The 25,027-nt window shown below is 40.7% G+C and overlaps 1 protein-coding gene and 4 non-coding genes across 5 annotated transcripts; 4 read left to right on the top strand and 1 right to left on the bottom strand.

Moving 5' to 3' along the window:
• The first annotated feature begins 1,521 nt into the window (after positions 1-1,521).
• LOC121405186 lies at positions 1,522-3,515 on the top strand. Its single transcript, XR_005968398.1, has one exon. It is a non-coding gene; the product is annotated as a small subunit ribosomal RNA (ribosomal RNA).
• Positions 3,516-4,100: 585 nt separating this feature from the next.
• LOC121405191 lies at positions 4,101-4,279 on the top strand. Its single transcript, XR_005968402.1, has one exon. It is a non-coding gene; the product is annotated as a 5.8S ribosomal RNA (ribosomal RNA).
• Positions 4,280-9,869: 5,590 nt separating this feature from the next.
• LOC121405106 (putative leucine-rich repeat-containing protein DDB_G0290503) lies at positions 9,870-11,822 on the bottom strand. The gene is made up of 2 exons (XM_041595704.1): positions 11,124-11,822; positions 9,870-11,054 (listed from the first exon to the last, which is right to left on the bottom strand). Exons 1-2 carry the CDS (start codon positions 11,820-11,822, stop codon positions 9,870-9,872), a joined length of 1,884 nt encoding a protein of 627 aa, XP_041451638.1.
• An 8,588-nt stretch (positions 11,823-20,410) lies between these two features.
• Positions 20,411-22,402, top strand: LOC121405187. Its single transcript, XR_005968399.1, has one exon. It is a non-coding gene; the product is annotated as a small subunit ribosomal RNA (ribosomal RNA).
• Positions 22,403-22,987: 585 nt separating this feature from the next.
• On the top strand, positions 22,988-23,166 carry LOC121405180. The gene has a single exon (XR_005968394.1). It is a non-coding gene; the product is annotated as a 5.8S ribosomal RNA (ribosomal RNA).
• The last annotated feature ends 1,861 nt before the right edge of the window (positions 23,167-25,027 follow it).

Genomic DNA, 25,027 nt, shown 5'->3' with positions numbered 1-25,027 from the left:
CTTAATTGCTCTGGGCTGGGGTGCCTGCTTCGGCTTTTGAGCTGGGTGGCCCTCCTCGGAGGAGTCCATGCTGTCGTCATCAAGGTCCTCATCATTGGACAGAGCCGCAAATCTGTTGTTGACAAGCCCGGCCCTGGCTGCAGAGCTGGTGCTGGGCCCATCTAGTTGATTAGCGGGAAACTGCTTGCGGGCAGGCTTCCTTTTAATCTCTCCAGGCTCCATTCCTGAGCTGGAGTCGTCAGAGTCAGGCGCATTTTCCGGTATGTTGGCCTTCTTCGGTTTGCTTGATCCCTTACGATTCCTTATGACTCGTGTTGGGGCTTGCCAGTCCATATTGTTTTCGGGCGGTGAATCGCTTGGAGCGGGGGGAGCAGGGGCCATGCTGCTGCCCAACTGCCCGGCGTCAGCCGCGACGAAGTTGAATTCCGGTGTTTCCCTAGTTTTCGACAGCAGATGGCGAGATAAAACGCACTCCAAGTGCGAGCGTGCGTGTTGGTGAGCGCACGTGCACTTGACCAATCAGAAAGCGTTAAATGCTCACGCAATTATGAGCAATTGAGCGCGAGAGAGAATTAGAGTAAGAGAGCGCAAACGAAATCGACAAGCGTAGATTGTCCGCAATCACGTCTTGACTCAACGAGTGTTCGAACGAGACTAAAACCTATACATGATGGACAGTTGATGTCCATCGATATTGTGTGCAATATTTGGTATAGTATTGTATATGGTATTATTATACGTTGTCATTATACTCATAGTAGTTTAATAAGTGATATTTGTTGTTAAAAAAGTTCTTTAAATATTGAATGCTTGGCTACGACAAATTGATCTTAAGATAATATAGTGAAACTGGCCAAGATATATTGAAGCGTGAATTCTCTTTAGTATATATCATTTTGGTTTCGAATTATTATCGTGAATGTCCGGAAATGGTCTTATATGATTTATAATTGTATGAGTACCATTTCACCAATGTACCAGCATATAATCAAAGCGATTTATATGCAAATTCAAATATTGCCAATATATCAAAATCCATTCTACATGAACACTCATGTGTTTGGTTTTATTTAATGTATATCGCAAATAACGTATACGAAATTGGATAAATTTTAAATTTGTTGTCAAAATACAAAGCTCAAACACAATTTATATTGGTTTAAGCAAATACACGTGTGATAATATATTAAGTGCAAATAAAAAGATATTTTTGAACGAAAAAATGTATATATTTATATGGATATATTTAATAATCGAATGTTGTACATATTAAACAAATGAGAGAATATTAATTCTCTCGTTATATATTGCTAAAATTTTTTATATTAAATATATATAGAAAAATATATAGAGAAAAATGGCGAATGTGAATGCTATATAAAAATGGCCGCATTCGTTTAACAAATTCTCATAAACTGTTGTTAAAAACTATGTATTATTATACTGTTTTTTTTATTCAAAAGTATATTGAGTTGTCAAATATTTACATATGTGTGCATATGCGCACGAAACAAAAACATTATTCTGGTTGATCCTGCCAGTAGTTATATGCTTGTCTCAAAGATTAAGCCATGCATGTCTAAGTACACACGAATTAAAAGTGAAACCGCAAAAGGCTCATTATATCAGTTATGGTTCCTTAGATCGTTAACAGTTACTTGGATAACTGTGGTAATTCTAGAGCTAATACATGCAATTAAAACACGGACCTTATGGGACGTGTGCTTTTATTAGGCTAAAACCAAGCGATCGCAAGATCGTTACATTGGTTGAACTCTAGATAACATGCAGATCGTATGGTCTTGTACCGACGACAGATCTTTCAAATGTCTGCCCTATCAACTTTTGATGGTAGTATCTAGGACTACCATGGTTGCAACGGGTAACGGGGAATCAGGGTTCGATTCCGGAGAGGGAGCCTGAGAAACGGCTACCACATCTAAGGAAGGCAGCAGGCGCGTAAATTACCCACTCCCAGCTCGGGGAGGTAGTGACGAAAAATAACAATACAGGACTCATATCCGAGGCCCTGTAATTGGAATGAGTACACTTTAAATCCTTTAACAAGGACCAATTGGAGGGCAAGTCTGGTGCCAGCAGCCGCGGTAATTCCAGCTCCAATAGCGTATATTAAAGTTGTTGCGGTTAAAACGTTCGTAGTTGAACTTGTGCTTCATACGGGTAGTACAACTTACAATTGTGGTTAGTACTATACCTTTATGTATGTAAGCGTATTACCGGTGGAGTTCTTATATATGATTAAGTACTTGTATTTTTTTATATATTCCTCCTATTTAAAAACCTGCATTAGTGCTCTTCATCGAGTGTTATTGTGGGCCGGTACAATTACTTTGAACAAATTAGAGTGCTTAAAGCAGGCTTCAAATGCCTGAATATTCTGTGCATGGGATAATGAAATAAGACCTCTGTTCTGCTTTCATTGGTTTTCAGATCAAGAGGTAATGATTAATAGAAGCAGTTTGGGGGCATTAGTATTACGACGCGAGAGGTGAAATTCTTGGACCGTCGTAAGACTAACTTAAGCGAAAGCATTTGCCAAAGATGTTTTCATTAATCAAGAACGAAAGTTAGAGGTTCGAAGGCGATCAGATACCGCCCTAGTTCTAACCATAAACGATGCCAGCTAGCAATTGGGTGTAGCTACTTTTATGGCTCTCTCAGTCGCTTCCCGGGAAACCAAAGCTTTTGGGCTCCGGGGAAGTATGGTTGCAAAGCTGAAACTTAAAGGAATTGACGGAAGGGCACCACCAGGAGTGGAGCCTGCGGCTTAATTTGACTCAACACGGGAAAACTTACCAGGTCCGAACATAAGTGTGTAAGACAGATTGATAGCTCTTTCTCGAATCTATGGGTGGTGGTGCATGGCCGTTCTTAGTTCGTGGAGTGATTTGTCTGGTTAATTCCGATAACGAACGAGACTCAAATATATTAAATAGATATCTTCAGGATTATGGTGTTGAAGCTTATATAGCCTTCATTCATGGTGGCAGTAAAATGTTTATTGTGTTTGAATGTGTTTATATAAGTGGAGCCGTACCTGTTGGTTTGTCCCATTATAAGGACACTAGCTTCTTAAATGGACAAATTGCGTCTAGCAATAATGAGATTGAGCAATAACAGGTCTGTGATGCCCTTAGATGTCCTGGGCTGCACGCGCGCTACAATGAAAGTATCAACGTGTATTTCCTAGACCGAGAGGTCCGGGTAAACCGCTGAACCACTTTCATGCTTGGGATTGTGAACTGAAACTGTTCACATGAACTTGGAATTCCCAGTAAGTGTGAGTCATTAACTCGCATTGATTACGTCCCTGCCCTTTGTACACACCGCCCGTCGCTACTACCGATTGAATTATTTAGTGAGGTCTCCGGACGTGATCACTGTGACGCCTTGCGTGTTACGGTTGTTTCGCAAAAGTTGACCGAACTTGATTATTTAGAGGAAGTAAAAGTCGTAACAAGGTTTCCGTAGGTGAACCTGCGGAAGGATCATTATTGTATGCTTCTACCGTTAACAAATATATATTGCCAATTTACCAAAACATAAAATGTTTTTATAAAATCATAATTGTAAAACAAATATATCCAGTTGTATATATTATATGTATATATTAATAATATTGCCAAAATACTCATTTAGTAGTGGCTATACATATGACATGGTTCTATGTGTGTAGCAATTAATATAAAAATACATATTGATGATATATTACAATATATTGATTTATAAAATCTGTGTGCATATGTACCATAATATGCACGCGTTGCGAATATGTATTGTCCATCATAGCTATGGGCATACATTGGTTAATGCAACAGCCTAAAAAGTACAATGTTGTACCTGAATTCAGGTTAATACTTTTATATAAATTGATATTTATCAAACAAGCCAAACTACACAATATATATTGATAAATATGGTAATATATCGTTTATATAAAACTAAGACATTTCGCAGCATTCTTTTAGGATAAAAATAAAGTTTATTGAAGGAATTGATATATGCCAGTAAAATGGTGTATTTTTAATTTCTTTCAATAAAAACATATCTGACAAATAATTTTATAAACCAATTTTAATCACTCTAAGCGGTGGATCACTCGGCTCATGGGTCGATGAAGAACGCAGCAAACTGTGCGTCATCGTGTGAACTGCAGGACACATGAACATCGACATTTTGAACGCATATCGCAGTCCATGCTGTTATGTACTTTAATTAATTTTATAGTGCTGCTTGGACTACATATGGTTGAGGGTTGTAAGACTATGCTAAATAAGTTGTTTGAAAATTTTACGAAATTTTTAAGCATATTGTATATTATTGGATATATATATATATTCATAATATTGATATTAAATGAAAACGCATTATCTCTCATTGTTGTATATATTTGTGTGAGAAGAACGAAGAAAAATATATTTTTTTTCCCTTTTTGAATCAATTAAATACTGAGGAATGTCTAGCATAAAAAATTAATACATTTTTCATCTAGAATTGCCTCTTATTAATGATTTGGAAGGAAATTATGTTGTAAATATAAATATTTAATATTCTTCGTGGTGTTTGTTATAAAATACGAACATTTTAATGATTTCATTATGAGAACGTGCTATATATAATACATATAGTGTTAGTATCATATATAATTTTTAATATATGTATATACAACCTCAACTCATATGGGACTACCCCCTGAATTTAAGCATATTAATTAGGGGAGGAAAAGAAACTAACAAGGATTTTCTTAGTAGCGGCGAGCGAAAAGAAATCAGTTCAGCACTAAGTCACTTTGTCTATATGGCAAATGTGAGATGCAGTGTATGGAGCGTCAATATTCTAGTATGAGAAATTAACGATTTAAGTCCTTCTTAAATGAGGCCATTTACCCATAGAGGGTGCCAGGCCCGTATAACGTTAATGATTACTAGATGATGTTTCCAAAGAGTCGTGTTGCTTGATAGTGCAGCACTAAGTGGGTGGTAAACTCCATCTAAAACTAAATATAACCATGAGACCGATAGTAAACAAGTACCGTGAGGGAAAGTTGAAAAGAACTCTGAATAGAGAGTTAAACAGTACGTGAAACTGCTTAGAGGTTAAGCCCGATGAACCTGAATATCCGTTATGGAAAATTCATCATTAAAGTTGTAATATTTTAACAATATTATAATAATAGTGTGCATTTTTTCCATATAAGGACATTGTAATCTATTAGCATATACCAAATTTATCATAAAATATGGCTTATAGTTTATTCAAATTATTATGCTTGCATTTTAACATAGAATAAATGTCATTAATTTGATAAAGTGTTGATAAATTAAAATTAATACAGTGCGTTAATTTTTCGAAATTATATAATGGCATAATTATCATCGATTTTTGTGTTTATTATATGCATTTGTATGATTAACAATGCGAAAGATTCAGGATACCTTCGGGACCCGTCTTGAAACACGGACCAAGGAGTCTAACATATGTGCAAGTTATTGGGAGATAAACCTAATAGCGTAATTAACTTGACTAATAATGGGATTAGTTTTTTAACTATTTATAGATAATTAACACAATCCCGGGGCGTTCTATATAGTTATGTATAATAATATTTATATTATTTATGCCTCTAACTGGAACGTACCTTGAGCATATATGCTGTGACCCGAAAGATGGTGAACTATACTTGATCAGGTTGAAGTCAGGGGAAACCCTGATGGAAGACCGAAACAGTTCTGACGTGCAAATCGATTGTCAGAATTGAGTATAGGGGCGAAAGACCAATCGAACCATCTAGTAGCTGGGGGGCCCTGCACGCCTCGTTATGCACAAACAAAGCGTTTTCGCTTCTTCCATTTAGCAGCAAATTAGAAGCTGGCGCTTTCAGTTCAGTCTCCTGCCACGTTACGGGGCAGGATGCTGGGCAGCAGGGGGCCAGCAGGGGGGCCAGCTCAGGTGGGACACATGCATGAAAAGCGAAAACTGAATAAAAAAGAACTTTCGAAAGAGATTACATTACGAATTAATTAACAGTAAATAAAAGCGCTCTCTCCCCCATCTGCCCCATCCGCCCCTCCCCCCCTTCACATGTGTGTGTGTGCGTGTTTTTAATCACTAAAACGCAGGGAGAGCGGGAGAGGGAGGAAGGGAGCCAGCAGCAGCAGCAGCTGCCTGATTAATTTCCAGAACATTTCAGAATGGCCAGAAACTTTTGAACCGGTCATATAATGGTTTACGGCATCCCGCACCCTCCGATATGATACTTTGCAGCCACGAGCACGGTGGGCCCCTGCTGCACTGAGAGAAAAAGGGTACCAACCACCAACTGGGCGAAATTTGAGGCCCCATTTCGTATCGAAACAGAAAAGAAACTTAATAGCAGTCAAAACGGGGCTGAATGTACATAAAACAGAAAAAACATGAAGCTAGCAATCGATATTGTAGGCCTACACATATCGGGGATTATTATGAGATATCTGCTGCGGGGATTATCGATATACGTGCCCCATATTGGCAGTCGATTGCTGGCCATTTTTAAGTTTCTTTTTATACCCGTACTCAAAAAAGAGTTAAGGGGTATATTAGATTTGTGGTAAAAGTGGATGTGTGTAACGCAGAGAAGGAAACGTTTCCGACCCCATAAAGTATATATATTCTTGATCAGCATCAATAGCCGAGTCGATATAGCCATGTCTGTCTGTCCGTCTGTCTGTCTGTCTGTCTGTCTGTCTGTCTGTCTCGATGAGCGCCTAGATCTCAGAAACTATAAGAGCTAGGGCAACCAAATTTGGTTTCCAGACTCATGTGATATCCCACTGCTACAAGTGTATTTCAGAATTTCGCCCCGCCCCCTTCCACCCCCACAAAGGACGAAAATCTGTGGCAGGCACAATTTTAAAGATACGATAAAACTAAAAACGCAGTATCGTAGAGAATGCCCATATCTACCAGACTGCTGAATCTGAATTAGATCGGATCATAATTATAGCCAGAATGACGAAATTAATTTTCAGTTGCTTCCCCTGCCCCCCCCCCACAAACGACAACGAAACTCATTTTCCTTCTCGCTCGCACACTCTGCCGCGTTCAGTGCGCGAGCAACCCCTAGCGGAAAAGATGTAGAATATGAATAGTACATCTATAATCTACATGTTAGATGTAAAATATACATTGTAGATGTAGATGTAGATAACAGATGTAGCAAAAAAATGTAATATGTAAAATTTTTTTTTTTAATTCTAAATTCTGAAAATCATATGCTCAAAAATGTAAATACTGACTGAGTACGGGTATAAGTAGAGTCGCGTCTTTAGAAGCGACTCACACGTTCCTTCTCGTTTTGTTTGTTGCGCTGCTCTCCCGCTGAGTGCTGCCATAACCATAATGACAATTGACAAGGCCGATAATGAGAACGATAATGATGATGATAATGATGATGATGATGATGATGGCAGTGATGGTGCTGCTAAGCTACAGCCGCTCCTCTCCTTTTGTACCATCAGTGGGTAGCTTGCCCCATGCCCCCGCCCCACAGCCAAGGCTGTTGTTAAAACATTATCGTTCACTTGGGCATCATTGATAACAAATGTGTGGCCATTAATCGAGGCATTTGCTTAGTGCTGCTGCTAAGAGAGCCTGTTTAAGTCGGCATACAGATACAAGTACACACACACACAGACACACACAGACACACACAGGCACACACACAGGCATATGTGAAGAGGGTCTAATGTGTGTGTTAAACTTTGTTATGCCTTTCAAGCCTTGTTTAATAATTAAACAATAAAGAATGAACGACCGAACGAACGGCATTAAGTAATTTGTGTCGGTTAAGTCATAAAACTCACACACCCACACCCATACCCATAAAGAAGCGCTCACTAAGTGCAAACACACACACACACACACGCACACTTATATACATATGTACATATGTACATGCATAAATTGTTAATTCTGTGCACAAGTTTAATGAGTCGTTGGCATGAAAATTTCAAATTTATTGCAGGCACCCAGTCCCAGTCTCAGTGCCAGTCCCAGTCTCCATCCCCAGCTCAATAAATTTTGAGGGCTTGCGTGCCTGAGCTGAGCATTGAACTTGAGAGCCTCAGGAAGTTTTTGCCTCTTTTGCCAACCCACACCAAACCCACACCAAACCCACACCAACCCAACCCGCCCCTGGATGAGCCATTGATTCATGTTAATTAAATGTGACAAAAGTTGAGAAACTTTTACTGGCTTTTTGCCTCTGGCTGTGGCTGTGGCGGTGGCTGTGGCTGTGTGACTCTCCTTTGTGTCCTCAGCTGCACACAATTTTCATTTGGCCATGTTGCGGTTACTTTATTGCCACTTTCCTTTCACCCTGCTCCTCCTGCTGCTCCTCCTGCTCCTCCTGCTCCGCCACTATAATGTGCGACATTTTCGATTGCGATCATCAGGCCAAAATGTTGCATAGCAAAACTTTGTTCACTTTTAATTAGAAATCGAATCGAATCCGCAAGCTGTCGAAGTTTTATCTATGCCCTGATATCACTGGCTACAGCGGGGTGGGGGGCTCCAGTGGGTGGCTACAGCGGGCGGAATGGCCTGCTGCACTGCCAGTTCAGAGCCCAGAGCCCATCCCCAGAATGTTGACTTGGATATGGGCTCCTGCCCCTGCTCCTGCTGCTGCTGCCGCTACCCACCAGGGAAAAGTTTATGCAACGTTTGGCCGTCGGCAAGTGGATGATGAGGGTGGTGGGAAGTGAGTGAGAGTCGGAAGCGGAAAGCGGAGACACAAAAAAGGAGTTGCAGCTCGCACTGATTCCGGTCCGTTGCCAGGATTAGCAACATTTTCTTTTGCTGCCAACTTAAATCTTTTGCCATCAAGTTTCCATTCTCAAACTTTATCGATATCGATAACGATGCAGCATCGTGAGCTGTCACCTGCTCCAGCCACCATACCAGACTTCAAGTCCACTCTAGACTCTAGACTGCAAGATCTGCAAGACTGCAGGATGAGGCTGATGACTGGTGTGGCCGCAGAGGTGGATTGCCGGGGGTTCACTGCACCTGGCAATCGCCCGTCGTTCAGTGGAGTTTCGCCCCTGGGCCACTGGAGTGGTCCCAACGCCCCTTGGACTCTCACTGCTTTAATTTTTGCTAATCAATTTGCATACTGGCGGCCAGTGGCCACACCCCAATGTGGAATCTGCCACTCCCCCTGCCAACGAGGCGAGCACTAACTTCGCGCATTCAGCTAAAGCCCAGCTCAGCCCAGTCCAGTCCAGCCCACTCCCCTCCCACGCCAACGCTCCCTTTGCTATGCAACCCTCCATCTGCATCTTACAGCGGAAACTTGCAGCTTACTGTCCGCTGTCTGTTGTTTCAATTTCAATTATAAACTTTAAATAATTCAGCCTCGACCTGCCACGACTGTCCTCAGCTTCTCCCACGCCCCGATATACATATTTCAGCTCCCTTAAGCCGCCTGCACAGCCAAAAGAAAGAATTTAAGAAAGTTCTGGTGAGTTGCCGTCGCTGAGGCATACTGCCAGATACTTCAGCCGGATGACAGATGGTTGCAAATGAAAAAAAAAACGTCACAGAAATCCCTCACAACTTCAAACATCACATAGCTGGTAGGGAATGGGGAATGGGTTGGCTAATACACCGATAATACTTGAGATAATGGTGTATGCTCGTAGCCGAAAAGCTTACTTAAGCGTGGCCCCACGATATATCGGACTGGGCCTACTATACCTCTCGACTCAAGACCGAGCTGCACTCAATACAAGAAAAGACATTGATCTCTGATCAGCTGGCTGATTGGCTGATTTAATCTTAACAAAAACCAAAAATAATTGCAGCAAATTTTAGCCCAAGTGTTTCATGTTCGTGGCATCACTACTGGCGCCCTGCTTTTCCGGCTTTACCTGCTTTTCCTGCTGCTTGATAAACGCCTTGAATTGCTCGGCATTCCCCTTGAGCGCCGTGAGCAGATTCTGCTGCGTGTTGGAAATGTCCACAGTTGGTGTGCCGGCGCAGAGGCTCTGCAGCGTGAGGGAATCGTCAAGTTGCAGCTCGACATCGAAGAGCTTCGCCTTGTCCACATCCACATAGTGCTCGCTTAGGATTTTCGCCTGCCTCTTGTTGAACTTCTGCAGCCTGCTCATTTGAATCTCAGCACTACGAATCTCAGCCAACTTCTCCGCACAGCTACTGCACTTCTCTGGCTCACATTTCGCCTGCAACTGCTGCAGCTCGCTCTGCAACTGCTGCAGCTCGCCCTGCAGACTCTTCTTCTCCGACACCAGCCTTTTGGCCTGCTGCTCTGCATTCAACTCGACGCTCTGTAGACTTTGCTTGAGCTTGGCGAATTGTTCGCGCTGCTGCTGCAGCTCGTAGCTGAGCACATCCTTCTCGTGTGAGGTCTCTGCGTGCGGTTGGGTCAGTCGATCCACCTCCGTTTGGGCAGCCACCAAGAGGCCTTGGTGCCGATCCAGCTCCAGGCGCAAAGCATCCGCTGTCTCCCGCTTCGTGGACATGCGCCAGTTGTCCTCCTTCAACCGATCACACTCCTGTTTGAGATGCTTGTTGTCCTCGCTCAACTGCAGCATGTCCAGCTGAATGCTCTTCAGCTGGCTGTCGGCCTTCTGGCGGCGATCCCGCAGCGCATCCCGTTCGGCTATCAACGGATTAATTTTCTGCTGTAGCTGCGAATAGGTTGTGGCCAAATTTTGCTTCACTGCGCCCCATTCCTTTTCCATGTGCACAAGGCGCAGCTGCAGTCGCGTTTTCTCGTCACTCAATGTGGCCACGGTACGTAGGGCCTCCTGCTCCTGCTCACGCAGCAGGAGCAGCTCCTTGTTCCGCTCTTCCAGTTGCTTTTGCAGATCATCTGTCAGGCTTTGGGGACTGCCCACGGCCCGAGGCAGCTCCTCATTGAGTTGGCCACTGCGATCGGCGCGACTGAGGCCCAAGCGAGACATATTATTCTTGAGCAGCAGATCATCGAGCGAATTGAGCTCAGCCAGGGTCTCCTCCATGTGGCTATTCAGCTGTGCATTGCAGTGCTCCAAGGTCGCCCGCCTGGCCTCCAGCTGCTGGATGTACTGCTGCTGGCGCACGTTCTCCGGCTCCAGCTGCTGGCATCGATTCTGGGCCAGCTCGAGCGAGCCCTTCAGCTCATGTATCTGGACCTCCTTCTCCAGCACCATGGCCTCAAAGTCCGACTCCAGGGCGTTGTATCGCTTTGTGATTCTATCGAAGTCGATCTGTTTCATATCCAGCAGCTCGCCGCTATGGGCGCATTTTTCATCGAGCTGCTTGCACTGGATGAGGGTCTGCTGCAGCTTGGACTCCAGCTGGGTATTGCACTGCTCCGCCCACTTCTTCTTCTCGCGCAGTTTATCGAGGCGGCTCTCCAGACTCCGGCGTATCACCTGCGTGTCCGCCAGTAGATCCTTCGATTGCTGCTTCTCCTCACAGGCTCGCTGCAGCTGCTGCTCCATGCTGTCCGCACGTGTCTGCTCCTCCTCCAGCTTCTTGCGTGTCTCTGCGGCCTGCTGGGCCATGTTGTCCTGCTCGTGCGACTTCGATTTTAGCATCTTCTTGAGCTTGTGTATCTGTGCCTGCTGCTGGAATCCCTGCTCGCATATATCCGACAGCGAATTGCTTGTCGAATAGCTGGTGGTCCCCTCATCTTCTGATGAAGATGATTCCAAGTCAAAGAAAACGTCCTTGGACCCTTCATCCAGCAACTCGCTGCCTTCTGGCTTAGCCTTGGGCGCCGCACTCGTGCCCGGTTGACCGCTCGTGTCACTCATTTGCTACGAAAGTGTTGAAATTGTTTAGTAAGAATTTAATTTTATGTTAAATTTATTTCTATTTTTTTGGCTTGTGTAGAGAGTCTAGGTTGTGGATTCGGTCAACGATTCTGACTAACTGAATATTCCCAGTCAAATTTGTTGCTGAAGGCTACTGGCCGACCCAGCCTGCTGGGTTTCCTCTGCTAAACGTACAAAAAGTGTAGCAAAGGAAGCGTTTGATTTGGATTTTTTGTTTATTAATTTAGGTTCATTATTTAGGTTTATTGTAAACAAATATCAGAGACAATAAAGTACAATTACTTAACGTACTGTTACTGTTGATTAGCAACTTTTGTTAAGGGTCAATGATTTCTTTTTCTTTTTATAATTTACTATTTTAAGTTAAATACAGGACCAACGGACGAAAACGGAGATTTTGCAACAATAATTTATAGGTTCCTGGGGGCCAAATCTGACGGATGGATGGATGGAACCTTCGCCTGGTTCTGCTTCCAACCAATCTTCTAGCGAGGACGCTCCGGGTGGCTCCTTAGTTTGGTCAAGTATCTTGTGGCTTGTTCGTTAATAATGTCACCGACTGAGGGAATCCAAGGTCTTTGGCGATGTCTCTATTACGGACATACCATTCAGCACCACAGATAATTCGGAGGGTCTTCTTCTGAATCATCCTGATCTTGTCCAGATTCGTTTGCCATACCTCCATGCAGGCGCCAGAATTACCTTATATGTGCGGATCAGATCTGAATAAAAGAAAATGAATTCCAGTGGCTGAATCTCCGACGCTCCCCACCCCCCCCTTCCCCCTCCCTCCTCCCTGATCAGTGTGCGTGCGCCACCTGGCGGAGTGAGCGAGATCGCATGCTGATACAAGTTTAAAGTGGTTATTATAAAATAACAAAATTATGGCTTATATGGATATGGGAATGTTTCCCATATAGCTTCAGCATGAAATGAGTATGAAGCAAAGATATGATATGATTATTTCATATGATATATTGTATGATATTGGGCAATCATACATTGATACAAGATACAAGTTTAAAGAGGTTATTATAAAATAACAAAATTATGGCTTATATGGATATGGGAATTTTTCCCATATAGCTTCAGCATGAAATGAGTATGAAGCAAAGATATGATATGATTATTTCATATGATATTTCGTATGATATTGGGCAATCATACATTGATACAAGATAAAAATTTAAAATGATTATTATAAAATAACAAAATTATGGCTTATATGGATATGGGAATTTTTCCCATATAGCTTCAGCATGTAATGAGTATGAAGCAAAGATATGATATGATTATTTCATATAATATTTCGTATGATATTGGGCAATCATACATTGATACAAGATACAAGTTTAAAGTGGTTATTATAAAATAACAAAATTATGGCTTATATGGATATGGGAATTTTTCCCATATAGCTTCAGCATGATATGAGTATGAAGCAAAGATATGAAATGATTATTTCATATGATATTTCGTATGATATTGGGCAATCATACCTTGATACAAGATACAAGTTTAAAGTGGTTATTATAAAATAACAAAATTATGGCTTATATGGATATGGGAATTTTTCCCATATAGCTTATTGATATGAGTATGAAGCAAAGATATGAAATGATTATTTCATATGATATTTCGTATGATATTGGGCAATCATACATTGATACAAGATACAAGTTTAAAGTGGTTATTATAAAATAACAAAATTATGGCTTATATGGATATGGGAATTTTTCCCATATAGCTTCAGCATGATATGAGTATGAAGCCAAGATATGAAATGATTATTTCATATGATATTTCGTATGATATTGGGCAATCATACATTGATACAAGATACAAGTTTAAAGTGGTTATTATAAAATAACAAAATTATGGCTTATATGGATATGGGAATTTTTCCCATATAGCTTCAGCATGATATGAGTATGAAGCAAAGATATGAAATGATTATTTCATATGATATTTCGTATGATATTGGGCAATCATACATTGATACAAGATACAAGTTTAAAGTGGTTATTATAAAATAACAAAATTATGGCTTATATGGATATGGGAATTTTTCCCATATAGCTTCAGCATGATATGAGTATGAAGCAAAGATATGAAATGATTATTTCATATGATATTTCGTATGATATTGGGCAATCATACATTGATACAAGATACAAGTTTAAAGTGGTTATTATAAAATAACAAAATTATGGCTTATATGGATATGGGAATGTTTCCCATATAGCTTCAGCATGAAATGAGTATGAAGCAAAGATATGATATGATTATTTCATATGATATTTCGTATGATATTGGGCAATCATACATTGATACAAGTTTAAAGTGGTTATTATAAAATAACAAAATTATGGCTTATATGGATATGGGAATTTTTCCCATATAGCTTCAGCATGATATGAGTATGAAGCAAAGATATGATATGATATTTCATATGATATTTCGTATTATATTGGTTATTATAAAATACCATCAGGCTTGTATGGATATGGGAATGTTGCCCGTAAAAAAAAACCTTATAACTTGAGGATGATATGATTATGAGATACAACATTTAAATTTATCTCATATACATATGATGTTAAATGAAATATCATATCAGAATGTCTGTTCTATTGTATGTTTATATTGTATATGAATAATAATGAAATCTTTATGTACATTTGTGTTAAAATACTACGGATATAAATGATATTAAGAGGCACTCGCAGTTAAAAACACCCGATTTCCGGAAGCCGTGGCAAAAAACCTATACATGGAGTGGTGTCGTGCTTGGTATATGTCATATGAAGAAAAATAAAAATTTTTTATTTTCATATGATATGGGGAATATACTTTGCTGGCAATGTCTGTTATATTATATGGTTGGATATATATATGTTTATTAATATATATGAATAATATTGAAGTGTAAATGCGTTTCTTGTATTAAAATACGAGAACAAATGATTGTTGAGAGGCACTCGCAGTTAAAAACACCCGATTTCCGGAAGCCGTGGCAAAAAACCTATACATGGAGTGGTGTCGTGCTTGGTATATGTCATATGAAGAAAAATAAAAATTTTTTATTTTCATATGATATGGGGAATATACTTTGCTGGCAATGTCTGTTATATTATATGGTTGGATATATATATGTTTATTAATATATATGAATAATATTGAAGTGTAAATGCGTTTCTTGTATTAAAATACGAGAACAAATGATTGTTGAGAGGCACTCGCAGTTAAAAACACCCGATTTCCGGAAGCCGTGGCAAAAAACCTATACATGGAGTGGTGTCGTGCTTGGTATATGTCATATGAAGAAAAATAAAAATTTTTTATTTTCATATGATATGGGGAATATACTTTGCTGGCAATGTCTGTTATATTATATGGTTGGATATATATATGTTTATTAATATATATGAATAATATTGAAGTGTAAATGCGTTTCTTGTATTAAAATACGAGAACAAATGATTGTTAAGAGGCACTCGCAGTTAAAAACACCCGATTTTCGGAAGCCGTGGCAAAAAACCTATACATGGAGTGGTGTCGTGCTTGGTATATGTCATATGAAGAAAAATAAAAATTTTTTATTTTCATATGATATGGGGAATATACTTTGCTGGCAATGTCTGTTATATTATATGGTTGGATATATATATGTTTATTAATATATATGAATAATATTGAAGTGTAAATGCGTTTCTTGTATTAAAATACGAGAACAAATGATTGTTGAGAGGCACTCGCAGTTAAAAACACCCGATTTGCGGAAGCCGTGGCAAAAAACCTATACATTTTTTTTTTTGTCAACTGTGTTTCAACTTTATTTAAGATCTGTCTTTCGCAGACAATTATTAAATTTCCTCTTTGGGTACTTGGCAATCTTTTTTCAGGTTATCTTACAATATTTTATGTATAATTTCAGTATGTCAAGCTGCTAAGTTCCAGGGGAGGTCCAGCGGGTGGTCTCTTTGAAGTCTTCTGGTGGTTGTGCTGTTGTCCAGAAGGCCAATAGCTAGGTTGTTGTCGTGTTGGTGCAGACGTGTGAGGTACCTGGTGCTACTCTCGGCGATCACTTCCGTAACCCACGGTATCTTGAGGACGCTGTGGATTGTTTCGTTGTCGTGGTACATATGCGCATTACTGACTATGCGCAGGGCTTTATTTTGAAAAGTTTGTATAATCCGCCTGTTTCTTCGTCTGGCAGTTCCCCACAGTTGAATGCCGTAGGCCCATATTGGTTTAATGATCGCCTTGTAGACGAGCAGCTTCGACCGAGTGTTGAGTTTGCTTTTGCGGCCAATTAGCCAGTAGTGTTTCTTCAGCTTGTCATCCGCCTGCTTTCTTTTCTTTATCAGGTGAGCCCTCCAGGTTAGCCTCCTGTCAAGTGTCATGCCAAGGTATTTCGGCGTTTTTTCGTCCGGGATTATGACCCCTTCCAGGTATACAGCTGGACAGTTACCCGGCCTTAACGCGAATGTGGTGGCTGTGGACTTCTCGTTGTTGACCGCGATGTTCCACCTCCTCTGCCAGTCGTTGACTATATCCAGCTCAGATTGCATTATTTGAGAGGCCTCCTCCGGAGTATCAGCAGTGGCTACGAATGCTGTGTCGTCGGCGTAGGTGGCGACAAGTAGCTCGGGGCTCTCAATCACTGGCAGGTCTGCAGTGTATAAGTTGTAAAGCAGTGGGCCGAGCACACTGCCTTGAGGGACGCCAGCTCTGATGCTCTTCAGTGTTGAGCTCGCATTTCCGCATTTCACCAGGAATTGCCTGTCAGCCAAGTATGAGGCAAGGAACGCGTAGTAGGCCGTCGGTAGATTCCTCCTGATTTTGAAGAGTAGCCCGGTGTGCCAGACTCGGTCAAATGCCTGTTTAACGTCAAGCATTACAGCACAGCAGTATTTCTTGGACTCAAACGCGTCCAGGATTCGTTGGACGACTCTGTGGCATTGCTCCGGGGTTCCATGACCACGCCTGAAGCCAAACTGGTGATCGGGGATCAAACCAGCCTCGTCCAATACTGGCAACACTCTACGCAAGAATACTCTTTCGAGTATTTTGGAGAGCGTCGCCAGCAGACTGATCGGACGATAAGAGGCAAGATTGGCCTCAGGTTTTCCAGGCTTTGGTATCATTACTACCTGGGCTCGTTTCCATTGCGCTGGAAAGTGCCCAATCTGTAGGCATCTATTGAAGAGCTTAGTAATAAGTTCGATGCAGACTGGGGGTAGTAGCTTCAGTGCAATTGCATTGATACCATCATCGCCTGGCGCTTTATTGTTCCTCAGCGCCAAAATACATTCCGTCGTCTCCTCCTCCAGTACCGGGGGTATTTGATTGCTGCCTTGTTGAGTACAACTTGGTTCCTGCTCCGTCTCTGATATTTCATCGGGTGTGCATCTAATACGAGGAGTGAAGACGCTCTCCAGATGTTGTGCAAACGCGTTGGCCCTGTCCGCCTCCGACCTGCACCAGCTGCCGTCCATGTTTTTAACTGGGGCTGCTCTTTTTGTTGGCCGTTTGATATTTTTGGTGACTCGCCACAAATTGTGTTGTGGGTCATTGGGTTCAAGCTCCTCCAGATACTTGTCGAAGGCCTCCCTCCTCAGACTGATGAGCAATTCCTTTAGCGCCTTGGCGGCTCTGTTCAAGGATGCCTTGTCACGTGGGTTCCTTGTTAGGAACCAGACTCGCCTTAGTCTGCGTTTTTCATGTAATAGTTCGGCGATCTGGGGGCTCCACAGGTGGATTTCCCTATCCAGGATCCTAGGTCGCTGGCGCTGACTCATTCTCGGGGCCGCATATGCCGCTGCGTCGTGAATGTTTTTGGTAAGCGCGTCAATGGCAGCTTCAACATCCTGGCCACTGTCCAAGTTTGGAATTAGGTTGGTGTTTCTGATCAGCCAGCTTTTGTACTTAGCAGTATCGGTATTTTTATAAATAAGCCTTCTGTGCGCTGAATTCATCACTACTGGGGCGTTTATGAGCAGCATAACCGCGCTGTGGTCAGAGAAGAGGTCCTCGTCTGCCACAGTTTGTATTATCCCTGGGTCCACGCCACGGGAAATTGCAAAGTCCAGAACGTCTGGAACCTTCAGCGCATCTGTGGGCCAGTAAGTTGGCGCACCAGTAGAGTGGCAGTTTAGGTTATTAGACTGGATCTGTCTGTATAGCGCTCGTCCCTTGGGGTTGTTGGCTCTGGAGCCCCACCAGAAGTGCTTCGCGTTGAAATCACCGCCGATGATAAACCTTCTACCAAGTTGGCTTATCAGTTGGGCAAACTCCTCATCTCTCGCATTGTGCCTTGGTGGACAATAGGCAGCAGCGATCGTAAGCTCTCCTAGCGCGGTGTTGACTCTGATAGATGCACATTGCACCCAATCCTCCTGGATAGGTGGTAGCTCTGTGTATTCCAGGTTGCTTCTGACCAGGATGGCCGCTCCGCCTCGGGCTCTTCCGTTAGGATGGTTAGCGTAGATGAGGTCATATCCTCTTATGGAGAAATACGACCTTGACGAGAAGTGCGTCTCGGAGATGAGCAATATCTCGATTTGATTGGTCTTGCAGTAGTGCTCGACCTCTGGCCTGCTATTGCACAGGCCGTTCGCATTCCATATGGTAACTTTCAAGTCTATTTGCATAGCTTCGACATGACTGTAGCCAACATGTTTGTCATTTGGCTAAACATTTTGTCGAGCATCCGCTCCATCATTGACTCCATACGGGCAACTACTGCTTCTAGGTGATTTTCAGGCCCTGGGACCGACTGGGGTACCTGATTATTCTCGCTATTGTTGCAGCCTCTGGCGGCATTGGCGTAGCTGAAGTTGGGGCTGACAATTGGCGATGGATTGGCCGTTGCCACCCTGTTAGCCTGGTACTGTGTCCTGGTTGACCTTGGTGCTGCCAGGTTCTTAGCCTTTTTATAAGCTGGGCATCCCTTGTAGGAGGCCACATGATCACCTCTACAGTGCAGGCAGAGAGCCGGGTCGTTTTTGCCCTTGTCGCATGTGTTGGACGCATGGTCACCTCCGCATTTTACACATCGCTCCGCTAAGCGGCAATATCGTTGGGTGTGCCCAAAACCTTGGCAACGGTAGCACTGTACTACATCATCGAATTTCAGAGGGGGCTCAACGGTGACAACTGAGTGGCAAATCCTTTTGATGTTGTAGGCCTCTTTGTTGTTGCTTGCCGGCTCAAGGTTTGCAAAAAAAATGCTGTACCGCTGTTTTTTCGCCTTGTTGACCAGGTTATGGACATCCCTGGCGACATGGCCTTGGCTGTGCAGAGCTGCCTTAATATCTTCGAGGTCTGTGGAGTAGTGTAGTCCCTTGATGACGACACGATATGGCCTCTCACTCTGGGCTGGAATGTTTGGTACCTTTTCCCTGAATCATCCAGGAACTTCTTCAGCGCCGAGTAGCTTGCCTTCTCATTTGTCATCACCCTTATGTTATTGTCCCTGGTCGCCCTGTAAGTGAACTCCTTGCCCTCTCCAATAACCTGGAATGGCACTGGCGAACATTTTGATGTTTGTCACACCGGGATGAAGTTGGGGGTTAATTGTCTGGGCTGGGGTGCCTGGCTTTTGACTGGGAGGAGTATGCTTCGTATCAAGGCCTATATTGGAGAGCCGCAATGTTGTTAGCCCGGCCTGGCTGCAGAGCGGTGCTGGGCCCATCTAGTTGACCTATACATGATGGACAGTTGATGTCCATCATATTGTGTGCAATATTTGGTATAGTATTGTATATGGTATTATTATACGTTGTCATTATACTCATAGTAGTTTAATAAGTGATATTTGTTGTTAAAAAAGTTCTTTAAATATTGAATGCTTGGCTACGACAAATTGATCTTAAGATAATATAGTGAAACTGGCCAAGATATATTGAAGCGTGAATTCTCTTTAGTATATATCATTTTGGTTTCGAATTATTATCGTGAATGTCCGGAAATGGTCTTATATGATTTATAATTGTATGAGTACCATTTCACCAATGTACCAGCATATAATCAAAGCGATTTATATGCAAATTCAAATATTGCCAATATATCAAAATCCATTCTACATGAACACTCATGTGTTTGGTTTTATTTAATGTATATCGCAAATAACGTATACGAAATTGGATAAATTTTAAATTTGTTGTCAAAATACAAAGCTCAAACACAATTTATATTGGTTTAAGCAAATACACGTGTGATAATATATTAAGTGCAAATAAAAAGATATTTTTGAACGAAAAAATGTATATATTTATATGGATATATTTAATAATCGAATGTTGTACATATTAAACAAATGAGAGAATATTAATTCTCTCGTTATATATTGCTAAAATTTTTTATATTAAATATATATAGAAAAATATATAGAGAAAAATGGCGAATGTGAATGCTATATAAAAATGGCCGCATTCGTTTAACAAATTCTCATAAACTGTTGTTAAAAACTATGTATTATTATACTGTTTTTTTTATTCAAAAGTATATTGAGTTGTCAAATATTTACATATGTGTGCATATGCGCACGAAACAAAAACATTATTCTGGTTGATCCTGCCAGTAGTTATATGCTTGTCTCAAAGATTAAGCCATGCATGTCTAAGTACACACGAATTAAAAGTGAAACCGCAAAAGGCTCATTATATCAGTTATGGTTCCTTAGATCGTTAACAGTTACTTGGATAACTGTGGTAATTCTAGAGCTAATACATGCAATTAAAACACGGACCTTATGGGACGTGTGCTTTTATTAGGCTAAAACCAAGCGATCGCAAGATCGTTACATTGGTTGAACTCTAGATAACATGCAGATCGTATGGTCTTGTACCGACGACAGATCTTTCAAATGTCTGCCCATCAACTTTTGATGGTAGTATCTAGGACTACCATGGTTGCAACGGGTAACGGGGAATCAGGGTTCGATTCCGGAGAGGGAGCCTGAGAAACGGCTACCACATCTAAGGAAGGCAGCAGGCGCGTAAATTACCCACTCCCAGCTCGGGGAGGTAGTGACGAAAAATAACAATACAGGACTCATATCCGAGGCCCTGTAATTGGAATGAGTACACTTTAAATCCTTTAACAAGGACCAATTGGAGGGCAAGTCTGGTGCCAGCAGCCGCGGTAATTCCAGCTCCAATAGCGTATATTAAAGTTGTTGCGGTTAAAACGTTCGTAGTTGAACTTGTGCTTCATACGGGTAGTACAACTTACAATTGTGGTTAGTACTATACCTTTATGTATGTAAGCGTATTACCGGTGGAGTTCTTATATATGATTAAGTACTTGTATTTTTTTATATATTCCTCCTATTTAAAAACCTGCATTAGTGCTCTTCATCGAGTGTTATTGTGGGCCGGTACAATTACTTTGAACAAATTAGAGTGCTTAAAGCAGGCTTCAAATGCCTGAATATTCTGTGCATGGGATAATGAAATAAGACCTCTGTTCTGCTTTCATTGGTTTTCAGATCAAGAGGTAATGATTAATAGAAGCAGTTTGGGGGCATTAGTATTACGACGCGAGAGGTGAAATTCTTGGACCGTCGTAAGACTAACTTAAGCGAAAGCATTTGCCAAAGATGTTTTCATTAATCAAGAACGAAAGTTAGAGGTTCGAAGGCGATCAGATACCGCCCTAGTTCTAACCATAAACGATGCCAGCTAGCAATTGGGTGTAGCTACTTTTATGGCTCTCTCAGTCGCTTCCCGGGAAACCAAAGCTTTTGGGCTCCGGGGAAGTATGGTTGCAAAGCTGAAACTTAAAGGAATTGACGGAAGGGCACCACCAGGAGTGGAGCCTGCGGCTTAATTTGACTCAACACGGGAAAACTTACCAGGTCCGAACATAAGTGTGTAAGACAGATTGATAGCTCTTTCTCGAATCTATGGGTGGTGGTGCATGGCCGTTCTTAGTTCGTGGAGTGATTTGTCTGGTTAATTCCGATAACGAACGAGACTCAAATATATTAAATAGATATCTTCAGGATTATGGTGTTGAAGCTTATATAGCCTTCATTCATGGTGGCAGTAAAATGTTTATTGTGTTTGAATGTGTTTATATAAGTGGAGCCGTACCTGTTGGTTTGTCCCATTATAAGGACACTAGCTTCTTAAATGGACAAATTGCGTCTAGCAATAATGAGATTGACAATAACAGGTCTGTGATGCCCTTAGATGTCCTGGGCTGCACGCGCGCTACAATGAAAGTATCAACGTGTATTTCCTAGACCGAGAGGTCCGGGTAAACCGCTGAACCACTTTCATGCTTGGGATTGTGAACTGAAACTGTTCACATGAACTTGGAATTCCCAGTAAGTGTGAGTCATTAACTCGCATTGATTACGTCCCTGCCCTTTGTACACACCGCCCGTCGCTACTACCGATTGAATTATTTAGTGAGGTCTCCGGACGTGATCACTGTGACGCCTTGCGTGTTACGGTTGTTTCGCAAAAGTTGACCGAACTTGATTATTTAGAGGAAGTAAAAGTCGTAACAAGGTTTCCGTAGGTGAACCTGCGGAAGGATCATTATTGTATGCTTCTACCGTTAACAAATATATATTGCCAATTTACCAAAACATAAAATGTTTTTATAAAATCATAATTGTAAAACAAATATATCCAGTTGTATATATTATATGTATATATTAATAATATTGCCAAAATACTCATTTAGTAGTGGCTATACATATGACATGGTTCTATGTGTGTAGCAATTAATATAAAAATACATATTGATGATATATTACAATATATTGATTTATAAAATCTGTGTGCATATGTACCATAATATGCACGCGTTGCGAATATGTATTGTCCATCATAGCTATGGGCATACATTGGTTAATGCAACAGCCTAAAAAGTACAATGTTGTACCTGAATTCAGGTTAATACTTTTATATAAATTGATATTTATCAAACAAGCCAAACTACACAATATATATTGATAAATATGGTAATATATCGTTTATATAAAACTAAGACATTTCGCAGCATTCTTTTAGGATAAAAATAAAGTTTATTGAAGGAATTGATATATGCCAGTAAAATGGTGTATTTTTAATTTCTTTCAATAAAAACATATCTGACAAATAATTTTATAAACCAATTTTAATCACTCTAAGCGGTGGATCACTCGGCTCATGGGTCGATGAAGAACGCAGCAAACTGTGCGTCATCGTGTGAACTGCAGGACACATGAACATCGACATTTTGAACGCATATCGCAGTCCATGCTGTTATGTACTTTAATTAATTTTATAGTGCTGCTTGGACTACATATGGTTGAGGGTTGTAAGACTATGCTAAATAAGTTGTTTGAAAATTTTACGAAATTTTTAAGCATATTGTATATTATTGGATATATATATATATTCATAATATTGATATTAAATGAAAACGCATTATCTCTCATTGTTGTATATATTTGTGTGAGAAGAACGAAGAAAAATATATTTTTTTTCCCTTTTTGAATCAATTAAATACTGAGGAATGTCTAGCATAAAAAATTAATACATTTTTCATCTAGAATTGCCTCTTATTAATGATTTGGAAGGAAATTATGTTGTAAATATAAATATTTAATATTCTTCGTGGTGTTTGTTATAAAATACGAACATTTTAATGATTTCATTATGAGAACGTGCTATATATAATACATATAGTGTTAGTATCATATATAATTTTTAATATATGTATATACAACCTCAACTCATATGGGACTACCCCCTGAATTTAAGCATATTAATTAGGGGAGGAAAAGAAACTAACAAGGATTTTCTTAGTAGCGGCGAGCGAAAAGAAATCAGTTCAGCACTAAGTCACTTTGTCTATATGGCAAATGTGAGATGCAGTGTATGGAGCGTCAATATTCTAGTATGAGAAATTAACGATTTAAGTCCTTCTTAAATGAGGCCATTTACCCATAGAGGGTGCCAGGCCCGTATAACGTTAATGATTACTAGATGATGTTTCCAAAGAGTCGTGTTGCTTGATAGTGCAGCACTAAGTGGGTGGTAAACTCCATCTAAAACTAAATATAACCATGAGACCGATAGTAAACAAGTACCGTGAGGGAAAGTTGAAAAGAACTCTGAATAGAGAGTTAAACAGTACGTGAAACTGCTTAGAGGTTAAGCCCGATGAACCTGAATATCCGTTATGGAAAATTCATCATTAAAGTTGTAATATTTTAACAATATTATAATAATAGTGTGCATTTTTTCCATATAAGGACATTGTAATCTATTAGCATATACCAAATTTATCATAAAATATGGCTTATAGTTTATTCAAATTATTATGCTTGCATTTTAACATAGAATAAATGTCATTAATTTGATAAAGTGTTGATAAATTAAAATTAATACAGTGCGTTAATTTTTCGAAATTATATAATGGCATAATTATCATCGATTTTTGTGTTTATTATATGCATTTGTATGATTAACAATGCGAAAGATTCAGGATACCTTCGGGACCCGTCTTGAAACACGGACCAAGGAGTCTAACATATGTGCAAGTTATTGGGAGATAAACCTAATAGCGTAATTAACTTGACTAATAATGGGATTAGTTTTTTAACTATTTATAGATAATTAACACAATCCCGGGGCGTTCTATATAGTTATGTATAATAATATTTATATTATTTATGCCTCTAACTGGAACGTACCTTGAGCATATATGCTGTGACCCGAAAGATGGTGAACTATACTTGATCAGGTTGAAGTCAGGGGAAACCCTGATGGAAGACCGAAACAGTTCTGACGTGCAAATCGATTGTCAGAATTGAGTATAGGGGCGAAAGACCAATCGAACCATCTAGTAGCTGGTTCCTTCCGAAGTTTCCCTCAGGATAGCTGGTGCATTTTAATGTTATATAAAATAATCTTATCTGGTAAAGCGAATGATTAGAGGCCTTAGGGTCGAAACGATCTTAACCTATTCTCAAACTTTAAATGGGTAAGAACCTTAACTTTCTTGATATGAAGTTTAAGGTTATGATATAATGTGCCCAGTGGGCCACTTTTGGTAAGCAGAACTGGCGCTGTGGGATGAACCAAACGTAATGTTACGGTGCCCAAATTAACAACTCATGCAGAAACCATGAAAGGCGTTGGTTGCTTAAAACAGCAGGACGGTGATCATGGAAG

This window comes from Drosophila obscura, unplaced genomic scaffold, assembly GCF_018151105.1.
Source record: "Drosophila obscura isolate BZ-5 IFL unplaced genomic scaffold, ASM1815110v1 contig_75, whole genome shotgun sequence".
Classification (NCBI taxonomy): Eukaryota; Metazoa; Arthropoda; class Insecta; order Diptera; family Drosophilidae; genus Drosophila; species Drosophila obscura.
Note: the sequence above shows the minus strand (reverse complement) of the source record. Positions and strands in the feature narration are given on the sequence as shown.